The 25,751-nt window shown below is 39.3% G+C and overlaps 1 protein-coding gene across 2 annotated transcripts; it reads right to left on the reverse strand.

The window, feature by feature from the left end:
- Window positions 1-1,504: 1,504 nt before the first annotated feature.
- On the reverse strand, window positions 1,505-24,474 carry LOC105045249 (cullin-1). 2 transcript variants are annotated; one of them, XM_010923468.4, is made up of 20 exons: window positions 24,338-24,470; window positions 23,904-24,088; window positions 23,701-23,800; window positions 17,378-17,563; window positions 17,126-17,173; window positions 16,839-17,042; window positions 16,679-16,756; window positions 16,402-16,491; window positions 16,224-16,304; window positions 16,072-16,134; window positions 4,219-4,254; window positions 4,055-4,141; window positions 3,833-3,982; window positions 3,670-3,725; window positions 3,425-3,545; window positions 3,179-3,340; window positions 2,827-2,970; window positions 2,521-2,739; window positions 2,275-2,442; window positions 1,505-1,998 (listed from the first exon to the last, which is right to left on the reverse strand). In XM_010923468.4, exons 2-20 carry the CDS (start codon window positions 24,041-24,043, stop codon window positions 1,897-1,899), a joined length of 2,235 nt encoding a protein of 744 aa, XP_010921770.1. In that variant the 5' UTR covers window positions 24,044-24,088; window positions 24,338-24,470; the 3' UTR covers window positions 1,505-1,896. The 2 variants fall into 2 exon arrangements, with proteins under 2 accessions (XP_010921770.1, XP_010921771.1); XM_010923469.4 differs by having other exon boundaries at window positions 1,750-1,998; window positions 23,904-24,080; window positions 24,338-24,474.
- Between the last annotated feature and the right edge of the window lie 1,277 nt (window positions 24,475-25,751).

Raw genomic sequence — 25,751 nt, forward strand, 5'->3', positions numbered from 1 at the left:
TACAAATATGGTATGAAGCGAGGAAAAAACATCCCACGATACCTGTTTTCGATACAATGCAAGATTGCAAGATTTACTTGACCGATGCTCAGATTACTTGATGTCTCGGTATGACAGAACTGTAATCTGTTATACTGGATGGGCAATATGGAATGCAAGGAACGAACAGCTGTTCCAGAGGAAACAGAGCAATCCCGTCCAGGTTTCACAGCTTGCCCAACGTCTTGCTGTTGAATCTTATGAGAAAATTTCAGAGGACACTGGATCTACAAATCTGCAGCACTAGGGTACCAACAGCTTTATGAGCTCTTCAACCCACCTTTATAGGATTGTCTCCTGGGTACCTCCTCCTTCCAGTGTGATGAAAGTGGATTTTGATGCACCTTGGAAAGACGGCAAGGCAGGGACAAGATGCATCATTCAGGATGAAACTGGTTTTGTATTGCATGCAGGAACAACAAAATTCAAAGCTTGCTCTGTTCCAATAGCAGAACTCAAGATGGCCTGGGGAGGCCTGATTACCGCTACTCAGCAGCTTAATCTTACTAAGATTTGGCTTGACGGGGACTCATTCACCACCATCGAAAGGATTAAAAAACATTGGAGAATTTCCTCAATGTACATAGCCTCAATGCATCCCCTGCTCTCAACCATCCTACAATGTGCAGCACCATTGGACTTCTTCGTATCAACAGCCTTGCAGGTTTTAGGGGTAACTGGGGTTAACGCTGCGTTCAGTTCAGGATCATCTCCACCTTAAGAAGTCTGCTGGTGACAGCAGATGCAGCTGGAATAAGTTTCATTTGGATAATATTTTGTCCTACCGTCTCTTCTCTCTTTCTTTTACCTGGGGTCTTAAACGACCCTCCAAGAAAAACAGGGAAAAGCCCATGATTTTAAATTTCAGCGCATAATCCCAAACAGTCAGCCAGAATGGTGCTGCCACATTGCTAACAATCCGAGGATGAGGTCGCTATAAAAGCCAAAATGGCTGGTTGTATTTTTTGCCGGACATGTATTCAATCAGACTCAAAATGTTGATCTGACTTCGCACTTTCCACTCCCTAAAGATTGGAAACATTAAGGTCAATCGCAAAAACCTTGATGAGAAGCTACTTACAAGGCAAGAGAGTTTTGGAGGAAACGGACTCTTTTGATTAAACATGTGGCAAGCCTATGTAAGTTTAAGGACATCAATTATAACTAACATAAATTAGCAGTTTAGCACTTTTATCAGTGCATCCAGGGATTCAATGGCGGCCGCTCCAAGCTTCCGAGAATAATTGAAATTTCATAAAAGGCATGCTCGCACAGAAAAATGGCATCAAGCATATCACTCTACCTATACAGTATTTGGAACAATTTGATGCAAATTTCATCCATCAAATCTAACGCACGGTGATTTTTTTCAAGTCTCCTAAAGTTAAAAGGAATGATGAATGATAACGATTATAGACCTGGTCAAAATATACTCAGGCCATATAGACACAGGAAACAAACAAGGTGCCAAAATAGAAAACAGTATATTATCAGGGCATATTAAAATATAGAAGAGGAAGATCTGGGGAGAAACATGTCTACGGTATATCAAGAGGCATCAACAAGAAAAATGCATTTGAACTATCAGATTGTTCACTTGCCACTGTAAGGAGATCCTAGAGGGTAACAAGGCTTCAAGGTAAATGTACAAGAAAGAAAGGCTCATGGATCTGAGAATTATACCCAACCTCTCTGGCCCCGGTGGGGGTTGGGGGGTTGGGGGAGGGGGGGGTGCGACCTTTGGCGGCATTTTCTCCTTCAAGTATTCCACAGACAACTGACGTGCTTTTGCATTATTGTTGGCAGCTATCTCAACATAGGCAGACAAGAAAGCTTCCATCAAGAGTAGAAATTCACTCAGGCCAAGTATCTGTACAAGTTGGGGTTGTCCTTGTCTCTCTCTAGATAGTCCCTGGTAATCAAATCTTCTATTCTTTTCTTTATTGCCCTGAAGTCAGGCTGCACATAGAACAAATCAAATATTAAAGATCACAAGATAAAGAACCATCAAAAAAGGAATAAGGTTTCACCTTGAAATAAGTGTCATTAAGTCCTCGTTCATCATTTATCAATTAAATAGATTTAGTGAATCTAGAATCTAAACCAAAGGCATCATTCATAACGATCATAATCATGCGAACACATTCCACATTACAAAAGGCATCTATATCATAATGACATTCAACTGTACTCTCAAAAAGACAGTTATCTAAACATGTCGGTGAAAAAAGGTACCTTAAACATGCGATTAAGCTGCTCAACACATTCCATCACTAACTGCTGATGACCCAATGTTTTACGACTCTTCATTATGCGAACTATGGAGGCATCAATCGCATATCTTCTATCTTTGTCCACATCTTCAACTACCTTCTTCTTCTCATCCACCGGCGGTAGGGGTATCTGCAGATAAGTCATCTCATCTCAAGCAATAAAGGCAAATGAAATAAACAGCAGCAACATAAGAAATATCAACTTTACCTTGATCCTTCTCATTTTATCAGTGAACTTGGAATTGAACTCAAAATAGTCAGTTGGAGAAATAGTTTTGGTATTTGGCTCCTTGTTAAGAATTTTGTATTTAGCACAGGAAAGTGAGTGAAGCAATCTGATTACATCATCATCCGTCAAGTTCAGTTGTGACATGATTTCAGAATAACTCAGTCTATCAGAAGCATTAAAAAGCAGCAAAGCTGAGGCCTGTAAACCAGAATGGCATGTAAGAACATTTGATGAATATCAATCATATATTCAATTATATGACAGCACAAAGGATTTAAACGAGACCTGATAAGTAGTCACAATCAGCTCCATGGTTTTCGGTTCAAACTTTCCATTGATATTGCAGGTACCCAATGAATATATCCATGTAAGCTTCCGATGTTTGGTTTTTGTCTGATAAAATTCTTTGAAAACCTCTACACATTTAACCTATACAGCATCCACCACAACAATAAAATCAGTATTGAAAAGCCTTATCTCAATGGGACAAGAAACTTCCATCATATTTTATTATAAACTTCCTAACAAAATAAGGTTAGTCACTCGTACTGGCATCACCAAAAGCCAAAAGTATTACCGACTTAACCATACTGTATAGGAAAGAAAAAAACAATGAAAAACATATCATGTTTCTTACCATCTCAGCAGGAAGATTGAGATCGAAGGATTTGTAACTTGGCCAGAATCCCGTAGTTAGAACAGTAACCGTTAAGTCAATTCCAGGATTCGCCTGGGGATTACTGTTAAGATACTCTTCAAAGCCCGATTGGTTTTCTCTTGCAAGTGTTAAATCAGTGACCTTTTAAAAAAAAAAAAAAAAAAAAATTCAGAAAGCATATTTATAGTCATAAGGTCCTAATGCAACATAATTAAAGCAGCTGACCATGCCCTCCATTTTTGAGGTGAACTGCCCACCACATTGCTGCTTCAGCTTTGTTAAGATACTCCTCTCATGATCATCATTAGCACTTTTGTCAAAGAGCAGTCTTCGAGCAAGCTTTTTCCTGAAAATATAACAGAAACTATCAACAAAATTAAGCAGTATGGAAAGGAAAAACACCAACTAGAACAAAAGTGTATAACAACTAGTTTAAACACAAGATAATAGGGTAAGCAAAAATCTTCTACCTATAAAATTCAGCAAAAAGGTCCTTGTCACTAATATATGCGAGTAACTTCACAACCTGAGAAAAATTTATCAATTCTTTAATAAGAGGCAGTCTCTAAATTCAATAAGCCTTAGTTATTGAAGACAGGAAGATCATCCAGCAGTAAACAGGGAAGAAGTTACCTTCTCAAGTGTCTCCTCAATAGCTTCATCACTCAGTTTCTCACTTCCACCTTTTTTAAGAATATTATCACAAAATGTGGCCAGAAGTTCAGCACTTGAGCTTCCTGCAACACCCTTGTTACAGAAAACCTCAAAGGCTTCTTTTAAAGCCTGCCAAGAACAGAAATATTGAATAAAGAACATGAAAATTTAGCTCAAATAACAATGTTTTTCTGGTTCAACCTTATGAAAAAGGGAATGATTCTGGAAGCAGTCAGTCACATATGCCAAGTACTTGTCATGCAGCTCAATAACTTTTCTGACAAAAACCTGAAGATCAAAATAAAAACTTCAGTACATTTCCACTTATTATCTGATCCAGGTAATGTCCAAGATATGGGATCTACCTGCTCTTGCAAACCAACTACATCCTTTTTCTCTGCCTGTAAAAACATATCATTAATCAATTATACATTGCAATCTGAAATTTGATGGCGATATGCAAGGCTAGGAAAGATATATAAATGGCTAGAAGATGATGAGCAAATTGTACACCCATTTGATTCACAACATGCTGCTAAAATATGGCTACAACAGACAAAGTATATCAAGCAATCAAGCATAGAATAAAAAGATGTGAAGAAGGGGTGGAAAACCCATCAGCACTATAATTACCCAGGTCCAGATTTTCCGGATGCACCGCCCAGAAATAGAACCAGAATAGTAGATTTGCTAAAGAGAGGGGCGTTACTACTTGGGGAATCCCTACTTCACACAAGTCAACTGAATATGACAAAGAGGGTCTTCAATGAGATTAAGAACATTCTGCCTCATCAGGGTCTGCAGATCCCCAACAACATAGTAGCACAAATCCAGTGCTGACATACAAATTGAACAGCAACAGCTAATAATGCAAACATGTTCTTTATTTATATTTAAAAATATACTTTAAACATTTTTACACAACAGCTAATAATGCAAATATGTTCTTTATTTATATTTAAAAATATACTTTAAACATTTTTACACAACATAATTCCTTCAGGTGTTACTCAGCCAATTTATTCAACATTATGAAATTAGTGAATTACCAGACCATATGGAATAATTACTAGAACCAAGGTCCAGCAAACCAGGACCAGCATCCGTATCACTCAGTGACCAGTATGGAAGATACCAGCTCATAAGGAATTGATACTCGGTAAGATCTAACATACTTGTTCAGGATCCATACACCTTTTTTGATGCAGACATCCTGGCTGATCGGTACCTAGATTTGAGGGACAGGACCCGAAAGAGTCGAAATCTAGTTGACCGCATCCTGACTCAACCGATTCGACACGCCGAGCTAGAACGGCCATAACTTTCTCATCCGGTGTCAAAATCACTATTATGACCCTATTTTGAAAAGCTCTTTTTGAGCTCTACGAGGCTGATAGCTTCGCCGTCACTGCGAATTTCGAAGCCTAATTCAATTATTGGACAGGTCAACAGGAGTACACAAAAGTCCTAGTACGACATGAAGTCTAATTTTGACTTATTCTTTGTTTTATTTTGCTTCGAATTTCTTTTTTTAGTTGAATCAAGACTTTTAGTCTATAAATAAGGCCCCCGGCCAATGTCATAATCAATTTTATTTGAGTTATTGAATTAAAATTCCAAAGAAGAGAGTTTCCTCTTCCTTTTGCCGTTTTCCTTTGTTTCGTGCATCTTCTTCCTCCCTTCCATCGAAATGTGGCTCTAAGCTACGCCAATTGGTATCAAAGCCCAGCAGATCCGTAAGCGGAGTTCTTCCCTGCAGTCCAGATGGCAGATAGTGATCGCAAGAACCAACCTGCAAATCAGACGACAGCAGCCCATGATAAAATCACGCAACGAAAACGAGACCTGATGTTGGAGTGCGAAGGTTTGAGGAGACAGGTGGTAGATATGACTGCGCGTCTTACGCAGTTAGAAATTCGGGATGCAATTTTCGAGATGGAACCTGATGATCACAGATCTGAAGGGGAGCTTTCAGATTTCGAAAACCCCTTTCATAAGGGTCTTCCCACATGCTGACGAGAAGGTCGTGGTGACTTGTTCCAATGATCAACCTGCTGGTTTGATTCCATAAGAGTAGATCTACTTGAATATTCAGATGGTCTACAGACGGAGGTGTTCTTTGATTGGCTAGATCAAATCAAGTGCATCTTTGAATACAAGGAGGTACCTAATGATAAAAAGATAAAACTTGTTGCTTTAAAATGGACAAATCAAGCTTCTGCATGGTGGCAATAGTTGAAAAAAATCAAGGAGCACAGGGCAAACCAAAAATCTAGGACTGAGAAAAAATGAAGAAGGTATTGAGGGAGCAATTTGTATCCTTCAACTACATGCAGTCTTTGTACCAGCGCCTGCAGAACCTGCGACAAGATCCTAGATTGGTGGATAATTATACGAAAGAGTTTTACCAATTCATGGCTAGGAACAACCTCGTGGAGAATGAGGAACAGATGATGGTGAGGTACTTGGATAGACTACAGTAGCAGATTCAGGATGCCTTGAGGCTCCACACCCTATGGACCGTCAAAGAGGCATACCACCGTGCTGTTGTTGCTGAGGAGCAGCTGTGGCATAGACCTATACCCAGATCTGATCCACCCCAATGAAGTAATCAAATGATAGAAAACCAAGGGGACGTGCGGCACAATACTACAAACCCTCCTATTCGTATTGCAGATACAAGATCCTCAAATCCAAGCTCGACTGGATCATCAAATCTGCGATGTTACAATTGCGATGAGATTGGACACATGCGGAACAATTGTAAAAAATTCGTTGCACGATCGGGGAAGCAACTACCGATTGAAGAAGGGAAACCATCTAAGACCCAAGAACCTATCTATGATGGAGACGAGAAGGATGATTCTATGCTATGTGGAGATGAGGTGAGGCTCTAGTAGTTCAAAAGAGCATGCTTGCTCTGAAGGAGGAAGATCGAAGGCAGACAAATATTTTTCATACCTGCTGTACCATTACGAAAAAGATCTGCAAAATGATCATCAATGGCGGTAGTTGACAGAACGTCATCTCTCAGGAAGCCATCACAAAATTGAACTTGTTCACAGAAAAACATCCTCGGCCCTACAAGCTATCGTGGTTCAGAAAAAAGAGCGAAGTCATTGTCGATAGTCGCTGCCTTGTATATTTTTCCATCGGACAGAAGTACTTCGACAGCATTTGGTGCGATGTCGTAGCCATGGATGCCTGTCATCTACTCCTATGGAGGCCGTGGCAATATGACCGCAGTGTTACACATGATGGACATCGGAACACCTACATATTTTGGAAGGATAATCAGAAGATCACCCTGGTACCGATAAAGGAAGAAGATCTACCTAAACCAAAATCAAAGACCAGCATAAATCTTCTGACAAAGCATGCATGTCTAAAGGAAGCAACGGAGGCTGGCTACCTGCTAGTAGTCGTAGAGAAGGGCAAGCTGGCTAAGCGAGACATTCCACCGCTGGTACGTCCTATCCTTCGAGAGTTTTCTGATGTTTTTTCTAAAAAATTGCCCACAGAACTACTCCCTGAATGAGATATTCAGCATCACATTGATCTTGCTCCGAGCTCGAACCTACCGAACAAACCAGCTTATCGCATGAGCCCTGCTGAACATCAGGAATTACAGCGGCAAGTCCAGGAGTTGCTGGATAAAGGTTACATCAAACCAAACATGAGTCCATGCGCGGTACCTACCTTGCTGGTTCTAAGGATGGATCGTGACGCATATGCATAGACAGCAGAGCCATCAATCGAATCACCATCAAGTACTGATTTCCAATTTCGAGGCTGGACAACATGCTTGATCAACTTGCTGGAACCAAGGTATTCACCAAAATCGACCTAAAAAGTGGCTACCATCGATTGCGGATTCGACTTGGAGACAAGTGAAAAACAGCCTTCAACATGAGGGAGGACCTGTACGAATGGTTGGTGATGCCGTTCGAGCTTTCCAACACGCCGAGCACCTTCATGAGGCTGATAAACCACATGCTGCAGCCATTCATCGATAAATTTGTTGTGGTTTATTTTGATGATATCTAATCTAATCCTATTTTGGAAGCTCTCATGCAGCACCTTAAGAAAGTGCTTGGTACCTTGCGGAGAGATTATTTGCCAACACCAAGAAGTGCAGCTTCATGGCAAATAGTCTAACCTTCTTGGGCTATATCATCTCTTGTGAGGGGCTACGAGCAAATTCGTCCAAGGTGCAAGCCATCCAGGATTATTCAGTTCCATGCAACATCACCAAAGTACGGAGTTTTCATGGTTTGGTGTCCTATTGCAGATTCATCCGAGGATTTAGCTCCATCATGTCTTTCGTTACAGACTTGCATGAAAAGAAGGCATTTCCAATGGACCCCTGAAGCACAAATGCCTTCAAAACGATCAAAGCAAAAATTACGTCTGCAAATGTTCTTTCTCTACCATATTTTTTCAAGGTCTTCAAGGTGGAGTGTGACGCATCTTCTACAGACGTTGGTGGAGTTCTCAGCCAAGAAGGGCGACTTATTTGCTTCCACAACGAGAAGTTATCAAGTTCGAAATTAAATTACTCCACTTATGATGTTGAATTTTATGCTGTGGTTAGCACGCTTTTGTAATGGTGGCACTACCCGATCCAGGAGTTCATCCTTTACACTGACCATGAGGCCCTGAAATACATCAGTGGTCAAGAAAAGCTGAGCCACAGGCACGCGAAGTGGGTAAATTATTTGCAAGAATTTCACTTTGTTCTAAAGCACAAGTCTGGTAATCAGAATCGAGTGACAGATGCACTAAGCAGAACAGCCAAGCTTCTGGATATTCTTCGGATGGAGATAGTTGGCTTTGATGCGCTGAAGGACCTTTATGTTAATGACCTAGATTTTGCTAATATTTTTAAGGAGGTCCAGGCTAATACTCGAGTTGATTACCAGGTGTAGGATGGATTTTTATTTCGTGGTGTGTAGCTTTGTGCTCTTGATTGTTCCTTATGAGAGAAGATTGTACAGGAGCTTCATGTAGAAGGCCACTTCAGCAAAGACAAAACCCTTACGCTGATCCATAGTAAATACTACTGGCCAAAGATGAAACGTGATGTGTTCTGACATGTGCAGCAATGCCGAGTGTACCAGGTGTTAAAAGGTATGGCGATTAATGCTGGATTATATTCTCCTTTGTCTGCTCCTAATCATCCTTGGAAGGAGGTCAGTATGGACTTTGTATTGGGGCTTCCGATGATGCAGAGGCAATATGACTCTATGCTCGTGATGGTGAATCGATTTTCAAAGATGGCGCACTTCATAGCCTATTGCAAAACAATGAATGCTTCTAATATTGCCCAACTATTCTTTAAAGAGATTGTGCGCCTACACGGAGTACCCAAAACCATTACATCTGACCAAGATACCAAATTTATAAGTCATTTTTGGAGGAGCTTATAGAAAAAGTTGGGCACATCTCTGTAATTCAGTTCAGCCTATCATCCTCAAACAGATGGACAGACCAAAGCTGTTAACATAAGCTTGAGAAATCTGTTAAAGAGCCTTGCTGGTGATCATCCAAAGCAGTGGGACTTGACCTTGACACAGGCTGAATTCGCTTTCAATCATTCAGTGAACCGAAGCACAGGCTACAGTCCGTTTCAGGTGGTTTACGGGTCAAACCCGAGTAGTGTTTTAGACTTGACGCCAATCACTTCCAGAGGGAGATCCAATAAAAAGGTTGAAAATTTTGCTGAAGAAATCCAAGCCATCCATCGATCAGTTAAAGAATAAATTGAGGTCAGCAATGCCAAGTATAAAGAGGCCGCCGACAAACATCGAAAGAAGCTCACCTTTGCAATTGATGATTATGGGCTATTCTGACCAAGGATCGGTCCCAATTGGAGAATACAATAAGTTGAGTCAGCGCAAAATAGATCCCCTCGAGATAATCAAGAAGATCAATGACAATGCCTATCAATTGAAGCTGCCCAGCCATCTTCGAATCTTTGAATCTTTGATGTATTCAATGTAAAGCATCTAATTCCTTACATAGGTGATTCATTAGATAAGGAGGCTTCTAACTCGAGAACTCGACCTGGGGAGGATGACGCAGACGTACTGACTGATCGATACCTGGATCGAGGGACAAGACCCAAAAGGATCCAAAATCTAGCTGATCGCATCCTAACTCAGCCGATTCGACACTATCGAGCTAGAACAGCTATAACTTTCTTATCCAGTGTCAGAATCGCTATTATGACCCCATTTCGGAAAGCTCTTCTCGAGCTCTACAAGGCTGGCACTTCACCGCCACTGTGGATTTTGGAGCCTAATTTAATTATTTGACAGACCAACGGGAGCGCGCAAGAGTCCTAATCTGACATGGAATCTAATTTTGATTTATTCTTTATTTTATTTTATTTCGAACTTTTTTTTAGTTGAATCAGGACTTTTAGTCTATAAATAAAGCCCCTAGCCAATGTTGTAATCAGTTTTATTCGAGTTATTGAATTAAAATTTCAGAGAAGAGAATTTTCTCTTCCTTTTGTCATTTTCTTTTGTTTCATACATCTTCTTCCTCCCTTCCATCGAAACGTGGCCCTAAGCTGCATCATTTTTTCACTTTTTTTTATTTTTTGAGGAATTATTTTAATATTTCTGGTTGTTAGAACAATATTTTTTTGTTATTTTATGTTACGTTGATCTCCATAGACCATATGATCAATGAATGAATGCAATTGTCATTTACTTAACTAACATTTTAGATCTTGAAAATACAAAATATCAAATTAATTTGAACTACAAAATATGCACCAGTACAAACTATGCACCAATTTGAACTACAAAATGCATATGCCAATTTTCAGAAATTATTTGACAATATTTTATTTATTATTATTTTTATTCCAGAAATATATTTTTAATCTAAAAACTACAAGATCAATAAAAAATCATGATTTCATAGTCAATGCATAGATCATCCTTCAGCCTATAGTATAGCATGAAATCATGCCAAAATTTTTGGCATGATTCCCCCTCATTTTCCCAACTTTTGCCTATTTTAGATAGTGAAAAAGGGAAAAAAGAGAGCAACAGGAAGAATGGAGGAGATTATACTTGATTTTGCAGGATCCGGCCTCAAATCCAGCAAAAACTTCCTCTTCTCTTTTTTATCCAGGATTTTTTATTTGGAAGTAAAGGTTGATAAGATACGAGAGGCCTTCTCTGCCTCTCCCTAATAATTAGGGTGGTAAGTGGCCGAACCACCCAAAACTGAGTGGAACAAAGCAGTTGGTACCAACTAGTTTGATAGGGAGGCTGATCGTCACCATCAATACCTCACTTTATTGACACTTGGGATGGCCCAACATCTCGATAATTCACCGAGATGCCAATTTTTCTCTTGTTTGTTGTTTTAGTATTTTTTTTAAACTTCCTAGCATTTTCTTAATCATAATTATATTTAACTAGCACTCAACCCCTGCATTGCAGGGATTTTATTGATAATAATGATAACATTTTACATTAAAGGTTGCTCTCACCAATTAATCCCATGATGAGATCAAAAAGATCTCTGAAAGTTCTTCTTTCCAAAGATGGCCTTCCAAACCAGTGAAGGTTGCTGCATTTGGTAAACATCCAACATCTCCATGTAGTACTCAACATAATCCTCCAATTTTTTCCTTTTGCACAAGCACTGAATCAGAATTATATAGCTAAAAGCATTCGACATATCCCATTTTTCTGCATCTTTCTTGAAAATTCTTTTTGCATCGTCAAACTTTGCTGTCTTGCAGAAGCCTTCCACAACCACTGTGTAAATCACAACCTCGCGAAATGCCACTCGTAATACCCATGTATCACTTTACTATTATTATATAGATAGATATATATATATATATTTAAAATATTTTTATTTTTTTATTATGCTATTTGTACTTTTATTTTTTATTTAAAAAATATAAAAATAAAAAAATAAAACTTAACACATGACATTGCAGAAGATTATCCTATAATCTTATATGTCAACACAGGCCACCCCTAAAACCCATGTATCGCTTTACTATTATTATATAGATTTAAAATATTCTTTATTTTTTATCATACTATTTGTACTTTTATTTTTTATTTAAAAACTAAAAAAATAAAAAAATAAACTTTGACACATGATGTTGTAGGAGATTATCTTATAATCTTACGTGTCAATATGGAATGCCACTTCTAATACCCGTGTATCGCTTTACTATTATTATATAGATAATGCTTTTAAGGGAGTGATTTGGGATTTAGTTTTAGCCCTCGGGATAAAGGCCCCTTGGTGCCAATCCATCCCCTAAGTACAAGGCATGACAAGAGAGAGGAAAAAGAGAGAAAGGAGAAAGAGCTTGAACATGGGCACCACAAATACCAAATTGTTTTAGCACCAACACTGGCATTATGAATCCAAATCGGCTCAAAATCCATTCTTGATCCTAAATTATGACAAACAAATACTAGAAACCCTCTAAAATCCATCCCTCATCCTAAACTATGACAAACAAATACCAAGAACCCTCTAAGCAATAATTCAAAAAAGCAAACAACAATAAGAAACAAAGATTCAACTCAACAAGCCTTATTCCCAAGCTAGTTAGGGTCGACTCTGTGAATCCATTTCCTCCATTTTTCTCTGTTTAGGACCATCCTTTCTAAAAGATGTAACGGCATCAAGTCCTTCCTTATTATATCCTTATGATTTTTGGTCAACTTCTACCTCTCTTTCCTTCTATATGCATCAAGTCACTCTTTCGTACTAGTACCTCCATCAACCTATATTGTATATATCCAAACCATCCAAGTCATCCTCTCAATTGTCCTAAACTGGAGCTACATCTAACTTTTTATGAATTACTTCATTTCTTACTCTATCTTTTCCTATATTACCACACATCCATCTCAACATACTTATGTTGGCCATACTTATCTTGTGCACATATTGTTCTCTAACTGCCCACTATTTTGTATCATAAAATATTGTTGGTTGTATGGTTGTCCTATAAAATTTTTCTTTCAACTTACTAGATATCCTATGATCACATAATATTTCCATTTTATCCTTCCTACTTTAATTCTATGTTAACATCCTCTTTAATCTTTCCTTATGAATAATTGATCCTAAATAGCGAAAATAATCACTCTTAGAAATTTTAGGATCCTCAATTTTCACTCTACCTTCATCTATATTTGTAATTTTACTAAAACTACATTCCATATATACCATCTTGGCCCCACTTATCCTCAAATCCTTATATACTCCATATAATTCCGACTTATGACTAACTTCAACCTTATTTTCATCTATTAAGACCATATCATCTGCAGAAATCATGCACCAAAGAATATCATCCTAAATATGCCTAGCAAGCACATCTACTACTAGCACAAAAAGATAGGTACCTAGAGCAGATCCTCGGTGCAGATTGTGATCAGAAACTTGCTAGTATTACCACAAGTAGTTCTCACACTAGTAACCGCTCCATTACACATGTCTTAATCAGACTAATACAACTAATAGAAACCCCTTTCTTTTCTAACACCCACCATAGGACTTCGCTAAGAACTCTATTATATGCTTTTTTAAACCGATAAAAACCATATGAAATAAGAAACAAAGAAACAGAAAATAAAGAGCATCCTAATGGATCACCAACATGCCAACCTGTTCCAAGTATCAAGATGGTAACCACCTAGTACCATCCTAGCCTGATCCTTGATGATACCAAATTTAGGTGTAGGATTTGTAACTTGGATGATAACAGCCTTTTTGTGAGATAAACCATCTATTCTCTTTCAATAAAATTTTTAAGAAAAATAATGAAAGGAAAATGCATCTTCACAATGCAAATTTTGATTTGCTGCGATTTTTTTGTGTCTATTTGTGTTAATTGTCTTGAACTAAACTTCATGGCCCATTTTTTGAAAAAAGATTATGGTCATATATATCAAGGATTAAGAATACAGCCTGAGTCAACCTAAGCAACATGCCCATTCACTCAAGTTCCAAGACCACTAAGCCCACGGATAACCAATGGCTTAGATCATCTTGCAATACAAACAATGATGCTAATAATAATCTGAGCGGCAATGCAACTAATGGCCAAGAAGGTAGTAGTGGGCATGGCGAGGGCACATATGACTCAGCCAAGGTTCGCCAAACACGATGGAACCACCTATTTCATGGCGTGCTGAACTGTACTAGTAGTTGACTGAGATAGTTTTAGCATTTGAAACGAGATATAGACAGACGGAGGAGAGGGAGAAGGAAAGAGAGGAAAAGAGAGAGGAAGGGAAGGAGAAGAAAAGGCCGGGAAGGTTGCTAGAGGGCCATAGAGGCCACCTAAGCTCCATTGTCCTCCAGAGAGGAAAAGAGAGGGAGGAGAGGAGAGGGTGGGAGGCCAGTGGTGGCCATCGGAGGGCCACAAATGGTCAGATCTCCCTCCCCGCCCTACTACAGATCGAACAATTGGCTTTTATTTTTTTATTTTTTTGCTGACTTAACTTCCACTAGAGGATAGAAAGGAAAGGGGCAATCCGAGGACCTCTGCAGCCCTCCAACGGCCACCATAGGCCTCCCTGCCCTTTCCCGCTCCCTCCCTCCCCCCTCTCTCTCTCTTTCCTCTCTCAGTTCTTCCTTTTCCCTGCTCCAATCATCCAAGGACCTTTGTGGCCCCCCGATGGCCACCACTAGCCTCCCCTCTCTCTCCTTCTCTCCCTCTCTCTTTTTTCCTCTCTCTAGTTCTCCCTCTCACTCTTTCTACTATGTCGGTTCAAGCCCGACACAAAATGGCATGGGGGCGTACCAATCCATGCCGCTGGCTAATCAATACGAGCCCAATACCAACACAACCAACCTTGCTCATAGCCATATGCTCTACGTCCATTCATTCACCAGTCTCATTTCATTTATGCCACACAAGATGCGGACCACGACACATGATGTAAAGCCCATGAATATACAATAGCTAAACAAGAAAGGCCGCTTGAGATGGTTCAAGATCTGGCACTGCTATAGCTGATAATACCAAACGCAAAGTAGGGTCCCTAACAGTTTTGGATTCTCATCATATGCTAGATCCTATCTGCAATATATGACTCATATGCATATCCTTCATCTGAGATATCGCACTCGAGTGCTACTATCCTCCAAAACATCAACCAAACCATGGGTCAAATTTCGCTACATGATCTTCCCTCAAATAGGAGGGCCATCCTAGTATCAGATAGAATTGAAAATTTCATACAAAAGTGTTTTCTCAATAAGATGCATTAAATCTAATTTTTCTTATATTAGTATTTTGATATGCGAGGACCCATGCATGCATGTGCTCAATCCTACATTGGTCACATGCAGGGAGACATTGAGTACTTATACAAAATTGAGAAAACCAAATAACACCTTCCAGCTAACCTTTTTAGGTGAGGTCCTAATTGTTTATAAATAGTATCAAAGCAGATCCAACTCAAGACCTATATGGACCAAGGGACACTGCAGCACAGGCCTTTTGTGATTGGATTGGTGCTATTTGTGACTAGATTTAGACTCTTAGCCTGCCGAGGACGTCAAGGCTTAAATGGGAGAAGTATGTGAGGATCCATGCATGCGTGTTTGGTCTAACATCTGTTATGCACCGGTAGATATTGAATACTTATATATAAGGCAAGGAATCCTAATAATAGCTTCTAGCTACCATTTTGGGTGAGATATCAGGTAGTTACAAGACCACCCATCAGAAAAAATTGGGGCAAAGAAACAGGATTAGGATCATAGTTATAATGTGTAAGTTTACTTTTAAATAGATTAGCAAGTTGTGCCCAAAATCTTTATGTAAACTATCGAAGATACCTATAGATTATAGAGCTGGAGTAAGATTGCTGAAATATTCTAGTTTAAGGATTTCAGAAATTTGGCATGAGTGCAGAATGAAAAAGACATTGAAAATTTCTAATAATCCATCAGCAAAAGAAGTATTCACTCATGACCATGGTAACAATAGTCCGAGTATTTTTATGGCTTAAATTAGTCACCACCATCCAAGACTAATTTTCTACATATCCTAGTATGAGACCTCTGAGTAAGGCATGCTAATGCAATGCAATGTTTGCGAAAGCACATTATGGAATTTACTAGAACAAGAAAAAAAATTTTGATTTGAGAGCAAAAAAAAGACTTGGTAAAGTGAGAAAGGGATTTAATGGAATAATTTTCACCTTCTTATTACTTGCCGCATCTTCTGCTTGTTTTACCAACGCTGTGCCTTCAGCAGTAATATGCTTAATCAATGAAAATCAAGCGAAACAAAAAACGTCAGATAAGCTCCCAATTAAATAGTTGATGATGCATATTATAGGACTTTCCTAACCTGTTTAAAAATCTGAGAAACAGGGTCTAGCCCACGAGGAATTCTGCAGAATAGCCTATACATCCTTGATAGATCATCCACCTAATTAGCATATAATGACAAGATATCTTGGTTGTCAGATAACAGTAAAAAAACAGTAATTTCATTCCAAAAAGTTGTATCTGTCCTGAGCATAGACCTTGTCATCACGGAGCAAGGCATGGCATCCAGAGTGCTCCTTTTCGAGAAGTTGGCTTGCATATACGAAGAGTAGTTCATGTTGCACTTTCTACCAACAGAGCAATGAAGACAACCAAAACAAGTTAAATTTGAGAATTCAACTTTAATGACATACATCATTCTAGTTTTGAAAACTAAGACATATACTGAGACACAAAGCATCATTACAGGACCACTTATCAAAGGTTTGAAATTATAAGGATACATCACAAATTACAAGCAAAACTGGAACAAACCTCCAACAACTTCTGTTCACTGCTTGAATGCAAGTAATGAGAAACTCTATCTTTCTCTCGTTTTAAGCATTCCTCAGCCTAAAAATAGTCAGGAAGTCTCAGCAATCATGCTCAAAGACAAACTGCATGCATTTATTGAAGCAACTTTCAGAAAATACACCTTTAACATGTAATCTGGACATGAATCCTCTAAAATCCAGTTTGAAGCCTTCCGAGAATAATATGCAGCAGTATCCTTAAGCATGGCAGCTTCAAAGTCATTTTCATAACACTCCATGCTCCCTAAACCAATTTCAACAAAAATATCCAGGACATTCTTCAACAAGGCTCTATCTATCTGCTCCCCTTCACGCTCTTGATCAATCTGTTAAAGAAGTAAAGTTGACAATGCTAACATAATAACAAGCAGGAATCCAATACATGCTGCAAAATACTGTATCCACATACCAAAGAGATCACAGCATCTCTCACTTTGCCATTAATCTCACTATAGACCTGAAATCAAAAAACAACACCACCCAAAAGTGATTCCAAGAAACATGAGGACCTTCCAGAACTCATTCAAAGAAAACTTGACAAAGCAAAAATCGGCATTGATGACCATAGACTATCCACAAATTGTATGCCTAATTCAACAGGCATCTGCAATTTGATCTTTAAACACCAAAATTATGACAAAAAGCTAGGATGATAATGTACCAGATTACGGAAGCAAGTAAGTCCAACTTCATTAAGTGAAGGAAGTGACCTCCGAGCAATGAAATAGCGATCAAGATAGTGAAAAAAACGTGAAAGCCATCTAACCATAACTTTGTGATTTGACCATCTTTTCACGAGTTCCCTCAACATAAATTCATCATGCTTCTCTCTTAAAGATGGCAATACCTGAGTGAGAAAAGAACATTTGATTGTAAGAGGATGGTACATCAAAAATGTTATTGAATAGATAACTGATTACTTCAAAAAATAAAAGAGATAACTAATAAGCCTTAGGAATGGGGAAAGGCCTGCACATTAAAGGTAAAAGAAATGACAATCAAGGGTCAATTCCATCCTGATTTTTATGGTTTAAAGACTAATTTGCCTATGCACTCATGAACAATGGCCATTCACCTTTATTGGAGAAACTGGCACAAACTAAAACACACACACACACACACACACACACGTATAGCAAGTGGAGGAATGTACCAAATTACCCAAAATACTACAAACCTATCAAGAAAATTACAAGCAGTCAGATGCTGAAGTCTACAGTACTTTAGCAATCATCTGTAAAGCTTACTCAAACCAAGCATGGATGCATTGAGTACCAGTGACATGCTGGCCAGGCACTGGTACAGTATGTGCCATGCAGTGCTTGGTGCATGCAGGCATGGCTGCACAATGTAGCACAAAGCCAGTACCATGTCAATGACCCATGTGCTTTTCTTTAAGTGCAATGTCAATAAGGCACAGGCATGATATGTATGGTGCCATGTCATATCATGTGTTTTGACTGGCATCTGAGTCCCTCACTCTAGTTATTTCCCCCACACAACTCAGATGTGCATAGCATCAACATGTGAGCTATTCCCCATTTTCTTCCTAAAATTTGTCTTTCATTGTCTTTTCATAGCATCAACATGTCACTATGATTTATGCTTTGAAAAACAATTATAGACATATGAATTCTCTCAACTTATTCCTGAACCTTTCCAATATGGGGGAAAATTGCATTGCATACTTAAAGAGGGTATATTGGTAAATCAAGGAACCAAAAACTCATTTTAAGTTTCAACATTATTAAAGTGTCTTCAAATACTTCACATACAAGACAAATTCACAAAGCACGAAACATTGGTCACATGATATTTAAAAATTGTAAAATTTCTCATAGAACTTGTAGTCATCCATTCATTAAGACTCTCCAATATCAAAATTACAAATAATTAATCATAATCCTAACTCATGAACAGGTCATTTGGCTTTCTCTCCTATAAGCTTTACCTTGTTAACATCTATACACTAAGTATTTTCCAACTCTTAGTTGAACTATATTATCTAAAAAAATTAATAAGCAAATAAGCTTTGTTACATGAAATTAAATTGATGCACTAAACTTCATATCATAAACCAAAAGACCATACGTAATTTATCATGATGCTGCCAAATTGATCTCAAAACATGACTGCACATAGTATACTAGACTGAAACAAAAAAAATGCACTGACAAATATTATCAAAACAAACAAATAAAGATTAAAAACACAATATGCTGCATATTTTGTTTTTAAACATACTCATAATCAGTTAATCACAATAGAATGCACAAACTAGTTTAATTGAACACAAAAAATGTGCTACAGCTCATCAACCTTCATGCTAAAAATGCATAAATGAAAATAAAAAGAATAAGTGACAAAAAAAGATAAGATCGCTCAGGTGATGGAGTGTACATTGAGTATAAATTATGAACTTTCAATAATAAAATAAAAATTCAAGTGAAAATCACAGCATGATCTAGAATAATGATTCAACATGCTTGGTGGCTCCCTAAGATCTTATGAAATTCAACCAATGATAACATTCTGAACACAAATCCTCATTCCCAGGTTGAAGACCGAAGAGTTTAAAAAGCCAGTGTTGTTCTTTCCTAAGAACGTTGTAAAGGTACTAGGGTGCAAGAGAAACATGAGCACAGCAGCCATGACATTGCATACTCTTTTTCGTATTCTTTCACTGTACTGCACTCCCACATCTTGGAAAGAATTTAAGTTGTGTTTGGTGCATTGCCAGACAATCTTAGAAGATAATATGGATTACCTTCAAGATAGATTGCCACTATTAAATTGCCAGTAACGTTGATTACTGTATTTAGTACACAAATAATGTTGCAGTAAAATTACTGAAAATCTTGATTGATATGTTTGGTATGACAATCAGATTACCGATAATGTGAAATCAAATTTTCAAAATATCCCTAAGTTAAACTACTGTGTTTGGTACAAATAAAGGCTGCAATGGCCCTCGCTCGATCCAATGGCGATGTGCACACAGAAGTAAACCTCACACCTGGAACATGGCCAAAACCCTGACATAGTTCTCCCCCTTAGAGTTCAGCCCTGCCACTGCCCACCGACCAGATCTGGCTGCAGGTCAGCCTCGCACTCCTCATGGACAATAAGGAGCACCTCCGTGGCCCAATCCATTGGGCCTCCAGACGAGATCACAGACGCAGGCAGAGGCGGGGGGAGAAGGACGTTGCAGGGGTCTCAAATCCGGACGGAGGGGCCAAGAAGACGCGGGGTGCCAATGATGGAGAGCTAGGGGGAGAGTAAAGAGGCAACGACATGGCATGGCTGGACCTCGAGCTCTTGCTTAAGGAACTTCTCATTAGAGGTCTTGGAGTTCGCGAGGAGCCCACGCTCTTCGTCATTGTCGCCATCTCTGTAAACGTGGGAGGAATGGAAGGAGCCCATTGGGCTAGAGAGAGGGGGAGGCAGCGGGAGGGCTAGCCTCCGCTAATAGCACCACCGCGGTCAGAGAGACGAGTTTTATGTGATTTTTTTGAGAGATAACTTTATCCAAAAATTTTTTTGTAATATTGCCAAAGAAGTGGTAATCTAGATAGCCAACCCTCTCCAACACTATTTAGATTGCCTCTTGGGAGGCAATGTAGATTGCCAAGGCAATTTGGATTGCCACCCAAAAAGCATACCCAACAGAGTAATCTAGTGGGCCTACTTTAAATTGCCGGCAATCTAGATAGATTGCCAGCTACCAAATGCAACCTTAGGATCCTTTTCCTTAGTTTGATATGCAATTCTAAACCTAATAATTCATATTGAATTATAATTTAAGGTTTCCATTTAAATGTGTAAACTCCTAGACGGAATCTAATTACATGCCTTGGTTCATGAATTGCTCAAGTTTGATATAATTAATAATTTGAAATAAATCCCTAACCAGGAAGTCTGATTTTAGAACCACCCTCTCAAAACCTAGCCTCTCTATTTAACTTACATTTGAGACAACCCTTGGCAAAAGTGGTAATATCTACTTAACTGTCCACTGGAAGCTTTATGGCAACTATTAAATCCATGAAAACCTCAATGCAACCTTAGTCCCGTGACATCCTCCATCTCCTCTCAACTCTTATCTTATTTCCAAGGAATAAATATGCTTAAGTTGGCAACCTAGTCCCTCATCCAAGATGAACAACAAGATTTATCCTCCTTAAAACAGTGAAGGCAATCTAGATGGATCCAACCCAAATTGATTGGAATAATCTTAAATGTGATGGAAACCTTAAGCTTCATGTATCATAAAATTGGCCTATATTGTAAGAAATGTAATTAATTTTCACTCTTACATTTTTTTGAATTTGATGACCTAAAATCTACCTGTAAGACTTCTTTCCTTTCTGTCTATCATCCATCATCATCTCCATTACCATTTCAAGATGATCTTCCCCTTTCCTTCCCTACCATTGAAAGCCCCTCTTAGATCAGCCATCACCATCATCAAGGTCATCTTCCAACTCCATCACCCCCATAACTTCCTCTCCTTCAAGGTCTCCTAAATCTCAACCATGGCATATCTAGTAATCATCATCATCATAAAGCCATAGTCATCCATGGGCTCCATCCTTCCCAGTCTTAATTATAGGCCTTCACCCTCCATTGTTGTCAAGCCATGGTGACCAATCTCAATCCCTCTCACAACCCAACTAAAGCTTATACATTTAGAAAGTAATAATCATTAGAAGATGTTGCCTATTACCGTGATATCACATCGACCAATAAATCAGGATAGATGAATCTCTATTTACTGAAATAACAATGGCTAATATTACAAAATTATAGTATTATTGTGCGCCCAATACCCTTAAGCAGTGTTACTGGCATGGTATGCTGTATTGGTTGATACCAATGCATACCAACCACACCATACTAGTATTGAATTGGTATGCAATACAAGTAGTGTACCGAGTGTCCGTATGCTGAACTAACTCCCTGCATTGGGTCTACTGACACTGTACCATAATGGTACTAGTAAGAAGTCCGATACCAGGACAGGAAACCTTAGTTATTGGCACTTCAAAATTTAGGTTTTCTGATGTGTTGGTCACATGGATATAGGGACACTTCACATCACGCTTTGAAACACTTCAAGACACTCCTTGACACCATGTAACGCAGCCGTCCCGATCCGAACGGTTCATGGCGTTCTTAGCCATCCCGACAGCAAACCAGGATAGTTGGGTCGAGAAAAACGGACACCGAAGGAGGGACAAGGAGAGAGAGAAAAAGAGAGAGGAGGGGAGGGTGAGATGGCACGACACTGCCAAAGGCTGGTGATGGCCTGTTGAGGCCATCGAAGGGCCGCGGAGGCCTCTACGGCTCGACATCATTCGATAGGACATTTAATCGAATAAAAAGAGAGAGAGAGGGAGCGACCAACAGGAGGAAGGAGCAACTGGCGGAGGGGCTGCAGGATGCCCGCCGTGGTCATCAGATGGCAGAAAATATGCGGACGGAGCTGCGACCAAGAAACAAGGACGACCATCTTTGTTCATTCGTCGGATTTTTTAAAAAAAGATGAAGAAAAGCTAACAAAATCATTGCCGGCTTCACTGTAATCGAGATTTAAAAAAAAAATCATGAAACAGGGATGATCGCCTCTATTTCATGCTCGTGGTGCCGGAGGCCGCGATTGCACCGTTCGATGGCCATGGCGACCAGCCAGAGGCCCTCCAACTGCCTCTGCAATGGCTTCTCTTCCCTTTCTTTTCCTCCCCCCTCTCTCTATCTCTCAATCGAGAATCAGCGAATGAAGCGAAGCCTTGGCAGCCCTTTGAGTGGCGGCCCGCCTATGGCCATCACTAGCGTCTCTTCCGGCCACACTCTTCCTCCCTCCCCCTTCTCCCTCGCTCTCCTCTTTCTCTCTTTTCCTCCTCCCAATTCACTTCTTTTCCTCTATGTCAGTTCGCACCAATTCGATCCGATATGGATCCGTACCATCAGTCAATCGACACAGATTCTGATATCGAGTCCGTGAACCTTGCTTGACACCACCATTAAATCATAATATCATTGTCATTATGTGTGTACTTTTGGCACTATTCTATGTAAGTTATCGAGTTTAACATAACAATTAGCAATCATTTTATCCAATTTTATTAACATAAGAAACATTGCTTATTATTCATCATATGCACACATCAATACATATTTACACACATATATATACATATATAAGATAGAGATGTTCCTATGTCATTATTTTTTTTTTGAAAATCTCCATGTTAGATTCTTCTAGACACTTGGACAATTGATGGTCGATAGCTCTGTCACATGTCAAAGCAACATTACCATTTATATATGGGCCAAGAAATTAAGCAACAAAAAAGAAAAAAAAAAGATTCCAATAAAAAAACTTACTAATCTTACTCGAAGTGGGTTGGGCCTACCAACTCTGTCCCATTTAAATGGGTAAAAGGGCAGTATTTACATCAAAATATAAGCAGCTTACACCAGCATGTTCTACGTCAGGTTTGCATGCTAACTCATTGGATAATGCCCTTTATAGCACAACTATGGGTGGTCATTAACAGCTTAAAGTATATAATGACAACCAAAAAACCAGGCCAATGGTAGTCTGAGATATCAAAACCAGATAAAAAACAGTCAACACAACTAAGAATAGTGTAGCCTAGACAGGCTTAACCTAAACTCTGGGCATAACTTGAGTTTGTAAATTTTAGCAGCTAAATCACCAAAAGCAAAGGAAAAAGAAATACACCAATACTTCATATCAGTAACTCTAATATTAAATTCCATCAAAAGATGTCAGAAATTCAGATTTGGATATGGAATTTTAAAAAAATCAAGACAAGAAACATTTATTGATGGTCCCTTCATAATTAAAAAGCAAGAGAAAAGAAAAACATAGAGATGATAACAACTCATCATTTGTATTTCATCATTCCTATGAATGCTGTCTTATGTACATGCACATGTAAAAGAAATTGTCCTCACCGTTAAATTGATATACTCTTCAAATGACTCCCGGTATTTGTCATACAGCTGCTGCGAGTAATCATGAGGAGGTTTCTGAGTGCACATATTATAGATGGTTCTGGTCCAACAGTTAAGGCAACGAACGCATTGAAACCACAATAACAGTACGGTAAACAGAAAAGCCTCGAAGAAGAATCAATAAAAGCAGAGAGAAAGGATACGTGTAGAGCATCATATAATCCTCCGAGCTGAATTGCGTCTCAGGGATCCCTTCTAAGATGTTCTTCAACTTTGTTATACCCTTCTGCATGAAATCCCATCCCTGCTCCAAATCTATAGTCTTTCTTTCATGCAACGCCATACTTTCCCACCACAAGCGCTCCTCCCCGGTGCAAGCCCTACACAACTAAGACACCCCAATAATCCACTTACAGTATATTCGATTCCGGACCTAAATCAACCCCTAGGGCAGCATCAAAACAGCCCGAAATCAAACCCTAACCCCAATTCCGAGCATTGATTCGAGCAGAAACAAGAAAACACCCCCTAGACATCGATCCAGAAGCCGAATCCCAAGTCATGCCGAACAGATAATTGAAACCAACGGAGAACAAGAAATTGAGAATAGAAAAGGATAGAAATCCAACGCATGTACCTGATTCCGGATGGCAGAGGAAGGAGACGAATTGAATCGATCCCCGGCAACACAAAAACCTAACACTAACGCTAGAAATCGAAGGGGATGGAGGAGAGGACGAGAGACGAGGGCGCGCACGGTAGGCGCTGGCGCTGATGACGATCAAGAAAATGGAGAGGTTTCGGAGAATAAGAGCTCCGAATTTAGGAGGTGGGGATAAAAGAAAATGATTAGGGGTATATTGGTCATTTTAAATTTGGGTACGCTGTTGCCTGGGGTCAACGACGTTTCCTGATCTGGATTAGACTGGAGGGTTCGATGATCGGGACAAATCGGGTCCAATGATTGGACGGTCTTAATTGAAGGACCATTCCCGGGGCCCAAACTAATATCTGTGTGACGCCATTGCCCTCACTGTAGATGGGGTATCTGGGTAAGTTGTTATTCAGTAATTCTTTCTTTTTCTTTTTTTTGGTTAGGAACAAGGAGCACAAGCTGTATTAAATGATGCCAGAGTGTTTACAATGAAGGAGACGTAGAAGATGTGGCCCTCACAAAAGTAGAGAGGAAGATAAAAGAACAGAGAAAGACACAGCATTGTACCCGAAGTTAAGAAAGTTAATACATAGTAAAGATTTAGTACATAGATCAGGGAAGAAGAAAGGATCAGGAAAAACCCACAGATAAGCTTGACATTGAAGAGAAGCCGAAGAAGATACCCGGAGTAAGTAAAAGGTAATACACAGAAGAGAATCATAAGAACGGACGCCTGCTGAGGCAAGAGATAGTAATAAGCGGCCGAGCGGAAGTCCAGAAGAAGCACACCTGCACCGTGCAGCATAGAAGGATTGAAACAATGAAGCATAGCCTTGTGAACAGCAATGAATAATGAAGCGTGGTCTTGGACCCATGGTAAATAGTGTAGCCAGGACAGGTTGATAGAGAATGTGGGAACCAGCAATAAACAATGAAACATAGTCCTGGATACTGAGAGCTGATACATCCTGATCAATGAAGAGTAAAGGAGAAGCAAAAGAGAAAAGCAGCACAAATGCCAAATTGTAAGCATTGAAGCGTCCATAGAAAAGAAGCGGTGCAGCATCCAAGTGAGAGATGGGTGAACCACAGCCAAGCAAAAGTTGAAATAGTCGCCGTAACCTACGGAAGAAGAAGGAAAACGAGGAATAGAACAGCAAATGCAGCGGATCATGTTAGTCTCGATGATAGAAAGTACTGGCCACATCAGCCGCAAAAGATATTGCAACTCGATGAGACTAGATGATAGGGATCAAAAGGAATATTATGGTCCCAAGCACGCCTAGCAATCCAATCAACAATTATATTAGCTTCATAAAATATGAAGCACCCTAAGATGGACAGTTCACTGTAGCACTAAAGATCTGGTGATGGCCCAACACGTGCCCTTGGTAGA

This window comes from Elaeis guineensis, chromosome 5 (genome assembly GCF_000442705.2).
Source record: "Elaeis guineensis isolate ETL-2024a chromosome 5, EG11, whole genome shotgun sequence".
Taxonomy (NCBI): Eukaryota; Viridiplantae; Streptophyta; class Magnoliopsida; order Arecales; family Arecaceae; genus Elaeis; species Elaeis guineensis.